Below are 12,128 nucleotides of genomic sequence, written 5' to 3'. Positions count from 1 at the left end.
CAGATCGCTTTAGCCCAGCTCACTTTCACTCTATTGTAAAACCCATCGACTGATTGGCATCTTGCACTCATAACACCATCCACTGCCTCACAGCCAGAACATGGAGTTGGTGGGATGTTGCTGCATTGCAGAACTTGACAAAACAATAACATTATTATTATTATTTATGAAGCATAATATAAAGCATACCTTAAAAATCTAACACGATTGTTGTTTCTATGGTTCAACTTACATCAATTGATATTTCTGTTAATAACAGTAGATCACAGGAATCTCTATGATGTTAGGGGGTTGCTAATTGTGCTAAACAGACTGAGAGTTAACACCCAACTTTGCAGCTTCAGGTAGATTGCATGGAGCCCGTCACAGGTTTCCATTGTGCCTTCCTACACGGTATAATTGGCAGCCAAAAAAGGAAACAGAAGTGGAAGCTAATCCTAACCTTTCTTAAGATGTAACTCGCAAACTTTTTTTTTTCTTTTTTCTGGTTTCTGTGTGTGGCTAAAATGATTGTTTAATTATTTAATCAATAAATAAATATCAGAATTATAATTTGTCAATTAGAGATCCATTAATCAATTCCAATTTATCACTTCAACACTTTGTGGAGTAAAATAATTTTCTCTTTGGATCTTATTGTAGCTGTCAAGACTGTAAAATGGCTGATTTTTCCTCTGTTGTAACACAGAATGGAGCTATTCCTTTTTCAGTGAAAGCATTTTGTGCTCTGACTGTTGCTCAAAGTGCATCCACGTTTTTGAGTGCAAGGTCTCTTCTCTTTATACTGTTTGTTTCATCTTCTATTCAATTTTGTTTGTATAGCTTGAAATCAAACTCCTTAGAAATGGCAAATGAAAGCAGCTTAATAGATACACTGTGTTCAGGTCACTTCTGACTCATGGTCTCAGCATCGGTTGTGACTGATTATTTTTCACCCAGCCAAAACCGAGCCAGGTCATCTGAATTGATCTATGGCATGAGGACAACCAGTTGTGGAGTAGAAGCCAGTCTGGTGTAGCTGTTCAGTTTAATCTCTGATTAAACTGAAGGGAGGACATTTGATTCAAAATAGATAATACAGTATATTAAAGTGAATTAAAGGTAAAGCGTCTGTATACCCTGTATGTACAAAGTTTTACCATTTGTCCTTGGAATCAGAAATTTTGCATTGTAGGTTTGTGGTTATTGATTGTGAACCTTCTTTTTTCCATGTTGAACCATTTCATAAGTTTCTGTTTATGTACAGCAAGTCAGTTGATCCTGAAAGCCTCTATCTGGGTTGGGGAGTTTGCTGATTAAATTGTTACCAGATTGTGACTTGTTTGGCAGATAAGGAAACGTTTCCCATTTCCAAAACTTGAAACTCTGGTTAATTTAAACAGAAAAACAGATCTATTTTTGAAGGCAGGCTGTTGAGGCTACCTGTGAACAAAGCCAACACAGCCAGCTCCATGCCCCATTGTTAGCAAGAATGCCAAGAATGACAGTATGGATTGTATGCAGGCTGCCAACCATATGAGTGCCTTGTGCCTCATTTTATTTCCAGCTGTAATGTAGTAGGACAGATTGGAGCAGCATAGGGTATAGTCAAGCAGACTAATAGAGGTTTCAAGTAAGAGATATTAGTTGAATACAGGAAGATGATTGCCACGGGTTCACATGGTATAAACTTCAAGTGAAAGCTTCATAATGATAACAGTACATTGCAGGCACAATAATGTATCTCCAATTATAAAAAAAAAAAGGCATATTCTTTTCTGCCATGTTCCTCTCTCAGGCTCTCACTTTCCTCTCTGTGGTCAGCATACACTTACAGACGCGTGTGTACGCATATCACAAATACACTGCAGGGTATTAGCCACAACCGCCAAACACGCACAGGCATAGACTGACACATGTACGATGTGATGACACTGTGTCTGTCCTTGAACAGAACTGTGTGTCCGGTCATAGCTAGTTTGTGAAGTTATGATGAGACTGGCTATAACTGACAGGCTGGCTGTGTGTGTGTGTGTGTGTGTGTGTGTGTGTGTGTGTGTGTGTGTGTGTGTGTGTGTGTGTGTGTGTGTGTGTGTGTGTGTGTGTGTGTGTATGTATATGTGCACACGCGTGTAATCCTTGGTATGATGGTGCATACAGCCCTGTCAGTCATTGTATTGCCCTCCATCGCCCCCTTTTGCTGTCTTTCTCTCATCGTCTTCAGTATCTTCAAGTGCCAGAAACATGTGTTAGTGAGGATAGAGGGATACAGAGAGAGACAAAAGGAGTAAGCAAGACAGGTGGAGGGAGGAAACACTGAAAGAAACACGAGTGTGTCCATGGTAATGTTTGACAGCAAAGTAACAGAGAAAAAAACAGAACAAAATGACTGATGTTAGAGGAAGAAAAGGGGCTGCTGAGGGAAAAGAAGGGGGATAAATTAAAAGAGAGACAGAAAATAATATAGAAAAATAGAATGATGGGAGAAAACAAGACAAAGGGAACAAGGGAGGGGAGGGAGATGAGTGAGAGGGGGAGGGATGGGAGGAAGAGGATGAATAGGGTAATAATGGCTCAGTGTGAGAGCTGTTGTAGAAAAAGAGAGAACGGCTGAGTGAAGAAGAGAACAAAATGAGGCTGAGGGCACTCAGACAGATAGAATTAGACACACCGCAGAGGTTCAGTGTGTAAATGTGTGTACGTGTGTGTGTGTGTGTGTGTGTGTGTGTGTGTGTGTGTGTGTGTGTGTGTGTGTGTGTGTGTGTAAGAGAGAGAGAGTGAGAGAGAGAGACAGGGACAGAGAGAGAGAGTGTATGCTTATGTCTTTATGTGTTCGTGTGTTCTTGTATTTTGTGTTCAGGCAGCTGTACTCTGTGGATGGTTACTAGATTTGCCACATGTGCATGTTGTGTGAATATATGTGAGTGTGTGCGAGTATGTGGATAGGTAGGGGTGGGGGTAAGTAACCTGAGAGCAAGATGTTATTCTCCATTCTCAGTCCAAGATAAAGCGTTTTTACAGATTTTAATGAGTTTTAGGAAATGAACAAATGTAATGGCACTGGATAGCTGACTGTGACAGGTGGAGAGCCTGAGAGAAATTCTCTGAGGTTTTATGCTTCTAATGAATGTGTGTTTGTTTGCTCATATGTTTGTGTGTGTTTGAGAGCGACAGAGGAAGACTGAAGAGGTGAGAGAGTGTGAGGCCCGAGCTAAATGAGAGTGTGGTGGTGCTAAAAGACCAGATGATGACTGGAGCTCTAATGCCGCCTCCATCCTTCCTTCCTCTGCTGCTGTTCACTCCCACATTCCCCCGCATCTTTTCTTCTCTCAGTCTCACAGAGTTGTCACTGACAGATCTCCTCGCTCATTAAGAAGGTGTTTTAATGCAGCGAAGGCTTAATGTGCTGTAAAGGTGCATCATATGCTCTGTGTTCACTGTGTACTTATTACCTTACAGTATGCGACACAATCATATATCCCTTTCTCTCTCCTTCTGTCTCTCCCTGTCGTTTCTCTCTCTTTCCATCACAGGCGGAGATTGTCAAGCGTCTCAGTGCCATCTGTGCTCAGATCATCCCTTTCCTCTCTCAAGAGGTAAGTGTCACCGCTGCCACACACACTTACACATATACACAAAATAGGCACACACACAAGCTCAGCAGAGGACTATTCACACATCAGGCTTAAATCACAATTTCTTTGCATTCAGAGTAATTACTAGATCCGGATATATCAAATATAGCACCGCATGTTAAAGTGCACAGAAGCAGACACATTTGCCAGCTTACGGTGTTGCAATGTAACAACCAAACAATATTATTCTAACAAATATTGCTACTGTGGTTAAAAGTGTTCAGTTAATTCCTCTTCATGGTCAGCTTTAAGGCTGCAATATGTGGTGTTAAACTTTTGATATCAAACATGCACTAGTTCTGATTTACCATAATGACTTGTTAATTGATACAAATCTTTTGAATTTTATAGGATTCTGTACATTAATGACAGCACAGCTCATTAGCTTTCAGTATTTTCTCGTCAATTGCTTCTGTGGGCATTTCATCCCAATTATTGGGAGCTGCTGTAATAAGTCCACTCCCCCCCGCCCCCCTTTGTTTGAAAAGCAAATCAATCAACAAATCTATTGATAGCCTTTCAAGCCCCCCCATTTCAGGAACTGTATTTTTATTAAACAGCATCTGGCTAATTTTAAATAGATAAATGAAAACAAACACATAAACTCAGTTAAATATTGCACATGTGCGAAACCAGTAAAGTGAAATCTGCAGAAGAAGCTAAATAGAGCTCAGCTGCATTTGTTTTTAATTATCTTGCTTGGGTAATGTTGGCAAAATTTGTCACACAATGAAAGTAAGAGCAGAAAGGTGTCAGAATGAAATTATTACTTGCGTCTTGTGCAGTCAGATTAATAAAAACTCTCACGCAACAACATGTCATGGCCGTGAAATGTGTATATGTTTCGGTCATAAACATTCTCATCACAGTTTACTAATGTGGCAAGTACAATTTACATTACTGCATTATAATCAAATCACCTTTCCTGCTATGAGAGGATCATCTGATCTTTGTGGCGTTAACAGTTTTATGTCTCCTGTTGTGAGCTCTCTTCATGTGGTTCTTCATATGTGCTTATTTGTGTTACAAATTATCTGTATGAGGTCAAAAAGTACACAGTTATCAATGTTGCTAGAAACAATAAAGAAGTACTTATTAAGGCTCTACTATATAGGATTTCATAAAGAAGGGCTCCCAGACTTTGAGAGTAATATATTGTTTTCAGAACACCTAGATCCCATTATCTTTAAATTAAATATAGCCTTAAAAATTGCTTTGTGCCCTCTTATCATTCAACACATTATCAACATTTCTGCAAGTGGGCTTGGCTTCCACTAACTGCTACTTAAAGCTATATTTTAATTTATATCTGCTTAGTACAACCTAAGTAAGTAAGAAGAGCAGGATTATTGAAGTTAAATATACTGATGGGACTGTTGCTCGCGCTGTGGCCATGACGAGAAAACAGATTAAAGACTTGGGTATACCCTTGGTATATTACTTATATTATTCCACTGAGCATGTGTGCACATGTATATGTGCAGCGACTGTAGTATGTGTGAATGTGTAGATTAGAGTACAAGTCTGCAGTCACACTTCTTTATGTCTGTGAATGTGAGTGTGCACTGACGAGTGTGCTCCCTGGAGACAGGAAGGTCAGAGCTCTGTCAGTTTGATCAATATTGACTGTGTGTGTGTGTGTGTGTGTGTGTGTGTGTGTGTGTGTGTGTGTGTGTGTGTGTGTGTGTGTGTGTGTGTGTGTGTGTGTGTGTGTGTGTGTGTGAGTCTGAGTGTGTGAGTGTGTGTGAGCGCTGTTGCACTCATGCATATTTACATTTGTGTGACTGCTTACATTGGGATTTTGCGTAAACAGAACAGAGATTTTACTTAGTTTGGCATTGAGCATTTGTGTGTGTGTGTGTGTGTGTGTGACTGTACACACATCTGTGTACTTGTCTGGCTATACATGCTGTTGAGTATGTGTGTTTCTGCTTGTGTGACTTTTATGTCAGTGTTTGCATTGTGTGTGTGTGTGGTTGCCCAATCCAGACACTGTACAAGCTGAGTCTGGTTGTTTTAACACTTTTTTCCAAGTCTAGTTTGTGTAAAAGTTCCTGCTGTGTAATTACTAACTGTAGATGCAATATACTATTATACATTATGTTTATGTACTAATATACATTATGTTTACACTACATACAATAACATGGATAATTACACAGTGTAACCTGCCTTTCTTCTGACTTTCTTTCTGTGACAATGAATGTTTATGTGCTGTTTGTCTGTGTGTGTGCGTGTGTGTGTGTGCGTGTGTGTGTGTGCGTGTGTGTGTGTGTGTGTGTGTGTGTGTGTGTGTGCGTGCGTGCGCGCGTGTGTGTGTGTGTGTGTAGCACCAGCAACAAGTGGTCCAAGCAGTGGAGAGAGCCAAGCAGGTCACCATGGCAGAACTCAATGCCATTATCGGGGTGAGTGACCTCTATTTGTCATGGCAACACAAACATGCACACACCTACACAAACACACACATTAAATAAGCATGTACTGACCAGTCTGACATGAAAGAGAGACAGATGATTACATTATTTCACTGGTCTATAAATATGTAGATTAGAAAAAATGATTATCAAATAGGTGAGACATTAATGTAAACATCATACGAAGTGTTTGCTGTTTGCGCCCCAGATGGTGATGTTGATCGTGCTAACTCAAAATTCAGTCAGGCAGGTATTTTTTAGTACCTTTGATAGTGTGCTTTGAATTAACATGGCTAATGGACAATTTCAAAGAGTTCTTTACCGAATTAAAATTGGTCTTTGAAGGATCATTTTTTTTATGTATCCACATTTTAAGTATTTATGTTCACCGAGTGAGCCAACCTGTTAGAATCAGATATTCAGAAGCATCTCATCCAGAGTGTGTGTGATATGTTCCTGTTTGTATAAAGCCACATGAAAATGTTGTAGCGACAGCGCCTTGATGTTGTGTCCTGTAATTTTGGAGGCTGTAACTGAACATGCCAAAATGTAATGAATCACTGCTGCAAGTAAAATAACTGACATTTTATAAAGCTCCTGGCTACTGGTAGTTAACATAAGTAACTATGAATATAGTGAACTATATCAACAGTTTGGAGACGCCATTCCAGCTTTCTGAATAACATGGGTAAATCTTAAATATAGTAGGTTTTGCTCAATATATACATAAACTATAGTGTTGCTCTGACTCAATTTTACACACTCAAATTATGCCTACTATGCACTCATATTTGATCGTGCATGACCACCTCAATATTATATACATGCTTGTCTGCACGTATGTCTTTAAATGTACACACATACAGATGCCGTGATGCTCCTGAGTGCTGTAGTAGATGGGGCTTTCCAGAGCTTGTCAGAGCCCTGATCACATTACTGTCTACTTAAAGCCCTTTGTTCCTCCCAGCACTACAAACACTGCTGTCACTAAGGCGTCTGTGTGCATATATGTGTGTTTGTGTGTGTGTGTCTTACACACCAGCTTGACAAAACAACACACGAAAACACATCATAATGCTCCCCTCAGGATAATAGCCTTTCGTTATCTGTAGCTACTTCTTTGCTCTCCGCTCTCTCTATCCTCATCTTTCTCTTTTTCCTGTTTCTCTGCCTTTTTCTCCTCTGTGTTCATTTTCTGTCTGGATTTTCTCACCCCTCCGTTTGCAATCTTTTATCATTTTCTACCACTTTCTTTGGCCCTGTCCTCATTTCTTTGCTCCTATTGTTTTTGCTATATCTTATCTTTTGCTGTCTATGCTGCACACTTTCTTTCCCTCTTCCTGCACTCATTTACCCTCTCTCCTTATTTTCTCTCTCCCCATCATTTACTCTCTAACTCAAACATTTTCATCCCTCTCTTTCACACTCTCTGTGCTTTCACTTGGCTTCTTTCTCTCTCTTCTCCTCCTGCCTTAACTTCATAATAAATCCCCTCACTCTGCTTCTTTCGCTTACTTTTTGGTTTCCATCCCCACCCCTGTTACTTCCCCTGTGTATCCTGAACATTAAATTTTCTTCTTCCCTTCTTTCCCTTTCCTCTTTCTTGTCCTTGGTGTCCATCTCTCTCACCTCTTTAATCCATTAATCTCTTTCACATCCTATCTATCTCTATCTCTCACTGTTGAGCTCTCCATGTGGATTTCATTATATTCACCTTCTCTGTTCCTCTTGTCTCTCTCCCCTCCACTTTTTCAAGCACAACCCCCACTCCCATTAACTTTTTCCTTCTCTGTTCCGCTTTGTTCTTTGTCACTTTCTTCTGCTCATTTTCCATCCCTCTCTCTTTTAAAATTTCTTTTCTAACCACCCACCCTCTTTGTATGGCCCCCCTCTCCTGACCCCTCCCTCCCCGCTCCCTCCTTTCCCTGTGGCCACAGCAGCAGCAGCTCCAGCACCTGTCTCACCATGCCCCTGGCATCCCCCTGACACCACACCCATCAGGCTTGTCGCTGGGCGCAGGGGGCTCAGGGCTTCTGGCACTGACTGGAGCTCTGGGGGTCTCAGCCCACCTTGCGTCCAAAGATGAGCGCAACCACCTCGATCCTGAACATCTTCGAGGTAAAGGACTCTGTAGTCTTTTAATCCTTCATTTTATTCCTAAAAAACAGGATTTAATGTTCTGGCATGGTAGTCTACAAGAGCCAAAATCAGTATGAGGAACAGGATGAGAAACTCTAACATTTAATCTCTCAAGCCTACCAATAAAATCAAATTAATTAAAACAAATACATGTGTTAAAAGACTGAAAACTATGACTCTAGAACAACTTTTCTGATCTTACAGTCACTGGCAGCCTGCTGTCATTAACTACAAGACAGTTGAGCCATGGTTTAAAGGCAACACAAAGTTCACAGAAAGTTATTGGAGAATCGTAGATTTATATATATATTTAGCTGCTCCTATATATAGATATAGAGAGAGAGACAGAGAGAGAGAGTTGTTCTGCAGTGAAACTCAGTGTTTTGTTTCACGTCAGTCCACAAGTATTGAAAATCAATTTCACCACTGAACATTCTGAGAAGATGTTTAGCAAGTTTCAATACAAGTGAGGTAGAGTAACAAACTCTGGGAAATCACCCATAATGAAACCATTGTATATATCACGCATTCAGTAATTCTTTTTCCTTCATAAAATGTTTGTATTTCTGCATTTACATGTGTGCATTTGTGTGTTTATTTCAATGTAATTCTTTCATCCTAGAATGGGCGCAAAGCAGCAATAACAGAAACAACAGCTACATAAGAAAAAAAAAGTTTATCATTTTAGACCAGATAAATCAGAGTAACACTACACATCACTTGTGACAGGCAGCTTTTGTGTAATTTGTACAGCAACTCACCTTTTAGACTGAATTTGAACTTCCTTCCTTTGGTTGCTGTCATAATATGGACGGACGTATTCATGGTGCTTGTGCAAATGCAGGCGAAATGCTTTCTCCCAATGAACTTTCATTCACCCCGATAGAGTATCTTATCTTTGCGCTCTGTTTCAGGCATTGAGCCAAGAGAAACTTTCTCATGAATAAACTGAGAGCTAGAAAGAAAAAAAAAAGAAGGAATGAGTGAGAGTAGAAAGGGAAAGAGACAGAGAGATCAATGTGTTCATATTGGCGTGTTAAGCATCTGTGTGAGAGCTTATGCATGTCTGTAGCTGTGTGTGTTTCTGTTCCTACATACGAGATGAGGAATGAGTGAAAAGATAGTCAGCGCTGAAAGAGGCAGCAGGGGAAGACAGCAAGCTTTGTCTGGTTGGAGAACAGAGAGAGAGAAAGATAGAGAGGGGAGAAGAGACTGGAATCAAGCACAATAGCGGGTCTGTATCTTTATTAGAGAAGAGCAGTCATAGTTCAGCCTAACCTTGGGTGACGGGGGGACTGTTATTATTATCAGGACTGACGTCAAACTTTCTTTCTTTTCCCCTTTCTCCTCTCTCTTGCTCTGTCTTTTTTCTCTTCCCTGTTCTCTTTCCTTCCCTTTCTCTGCCCCATCCCAGAGGGAGCACCCAGCAGGGTGAGTAGTTGTGTATGTGTGTGCATTGATATAAGTGTTGTGTACACCCACATTTCATTCTGTGTGTGTGTGTGTGTGTGTGACAATGATAAACTCAAGGAAATGGAGACACACCGTAAAGTGGCCTCTAAAAAAAGGTTGTGTATTGCTGGAGCTCAGCCAGGAGTAGCACAGCTCAACACCAGCACAATAGCTGCTCAGCACTATCAACCTTCCCAAGGTTTTCTACATCACACTAACATCTGAGCTCACAGCATTTCGCTGTTATCTGGAAGAAAGTACAGTGAATGGATGATCAAGCAAGTGTTTGTTTATCAGCAACACAAATGTTCTCGTAATCTACGAGACTTAGAGAACAAATGAAAGGATTAAAACCCAGTTAATGCCAAATGCTGCCCAAAACACTCCAGTTAGTGTCTGTGAAAAAAAAGCAACTCAAACTTGCTCAAAATGAGAAATATAGATTATTTGTATAAAATATAACCAAAGGCAGAAGTTCTGAAATATTTGAGGTAAAAGAGCCACCAAATATTTCCAGATAAGGCCACTAAAAACCAATTTTGACAATCCCACCAGAACCTGTAGTATCATGAATGAATGAACAGTCTGCATAGTCTGTGAGTGACTGACCTTGTAGCCTGTAGTATGTAGTGTGATGTTTCAGTGTTTAGCTTTATATTGTTTTAGTGCTGCAGCTTCAAAGACCAAAAAATACCTGACCCCTAGAAGAACACGCTTTCACAATCTTCGTATGCACTTACAAATCTTTCCAAAACTATTTCCTATTAAAAACTCCTTCTGTGCACTCTTAGGGCCAATAAAAAGGGAAATAAGATGAAGCAGGAAGACATAATAACAGTTTTTCTTTTTATTGTCTTTATTTTGATAATTATTTGACAGCATTTTGCTATAATACTGCTCTGTGTGGCTTTTCAGATTAGAACACACTTATGTTCTTTCTGCTGAAAAGATTGACTTAGTGTGCAATAATACCAACCGGACTGTTTGAAGTGCAGATTAAGCAGTGCTTTAATTAAGTGTAAAGGTGAGATGTGAGAGCATTGTGTCTCAGGTTGCGATAATTGAGGGATTAAAAAAAACAAACAAATCCATCCTGAGATGGAGTAAATGCAACATGCAGTGAAACATGAAATGTATACACATGTTCATCCTGCCTACAGTTGAAACTGTAGTTAAAAGTCCCCAATAATCGCTGGTAGAATTATTGCAGTGCAAGTAGGCTGATTGAAATTCAGTGGACGTCTATGGCTTGTCCTATTCTCTCTGACTGCAGATTGCTCTGCTTTATGGAAGCCATGTGAACACTTTCTTACTGTACTGGCTGCAATGTACAGATGGCCTTCATCAGTGTAACTGTTAATAACAGAGACAGAGAGAGAGCAAGGGAGAGGAGGAGGGAGTTAGAGAGAGAGATGGAGAGTGAAATTGGAAAAGGAGGAAGAGGGAGACTAAAGAAGAAAAAAAAAACAAGAAAAATAGGGAGGGAAAGGTTGTTAAAGAAAATACCAGCAAGGGTTTGTTGTGGCTTTTATTGTGAAATGAAAATGATTTAAAGGCGCTACTGAATTTACTTTCCCTCCCTCTTTCTCTATCCGCACTGAAACCCTTAGCATAATTTAATTGCCAAACACAATGCTGATTGTTAAGCACCAGGAAAATAGTTTTCTCATGAGTTGAGGTTTGCGCTGAACTTAGCCAAGCATTATGATGTTTGGGAGGGGAGGGAGAGAAGGCAAGGGAGAGATGCATATCAATTGGCATTTGTCAGAGAGGCCTGCACCATTAAAACATGTTGGAATTTTAAATGGAGGGGAAGAAAGGGACAGCGAGAGGAAGTCAGGAGAAGCGAGAAGAAGGCGGAGGGGGAGGAGGAGGAGGAGGAGAAGAAGAAGAAAGAAGAGAGGGAAGTTTGTTGAGCTGCACTGAGGTCCATTGTGTGGCTTCTCCTCTCCTCTGTCCAGCACTCCTTCCTTTCGGCCCCGTGGGCTCCTTCCTGTGTGACTCATTGGTGTGTTAAACCCTCACTGTTCTTGTTCTCCCCACATGGGGACAGAGAATGACAAGTGGCCCTTGCCAAACCTCTGGCCCCACCACAAAAACAACACAGTGCTTTGATCGGCTTTTGTGAGTCCTGAGCACCAGGCCAGGGTGTACTGTAAACATGCCTGCACAGCTTTATTGCCTAATAATGAGAGTCATATTTTACATGAGGACCAGTGTGTCGAGGGAAGCGCACTAATTAACTTTATAGGCTGTCCTGTGTGCTTCTATGGCTACGTCTTAACCTGTGCTTACGTCTGCTATATTTACCGTAAGCTGGTGTGTGTGTATGTGTGTATTATCATGTGTGTTTTTATGGGACTTTTTGTTAAATGTATGTGATTGTGTCCAGTGTCGTTTTCCTTCTCTACAGAGGGATTGTGTATGTGTGTTTCTTCACATCGTGACTTGTGCAGTGACAGAAGTGGGTGTGTTTTATGTGTTAGTGAAATGCTGGGATTATAAAAAC

General features: G+C 40.6%; 1 protein-coding gene across 4 annotated transcripts in view; it reads left to right on the top strand.

The window, feature by feature from the left end:
- Positions 1-12,128, top strand: part of tle2b (TLE family member 2, transcriptional corepressor b) — a 79,317-nt gene that overhangs the window by 47,493 nt on the left and 19,696 nt on the right. For 3 of the 4 annotated variants that reach the window (XM_041039889.1, XM_041039887.1, XM_041039886.1), the window contains 4 exons: positions 3,513-3,575; positions 5,945-6,019; positions 7,966-8,146; positions 9,582-9,598. In XM_041039889.1, the coding sequence (XP_040895823.1) occupies positions 3,513-3,575; positions 5,945-6,019; positions 7,966-8,146; positions 9,582-9,598 (336 nt within the window). The remainder of the gene's footprint in view (positions 1-3,512; positions 3,576-5,944; positions 6,020-7,965; positions 8,147-9,581; positions 9,599-12,128) is intronic. The other variant, XM_041039888.1, reaches the window with a different exon arrangement.

Source organism: Toxotes jaculatrix, chromosome 6 (assembly GCF_017976425.1).
Source record: "Toxotes jaculatrix isolate fToxJac2 chromosome 6, fToxJac2.pri, whole genome shotgun sequence".
NCBI lineage: Eukaryota > Metazoa > Chordata > Actinopteri > Toxotidae > Toxotes > Toxotes jaculatrix.
The sequence above is the reverse complement of the archived record's forward strand: the minus strand, read 5'-3'. Positions and strand labels throughout refer to the sequence as shown.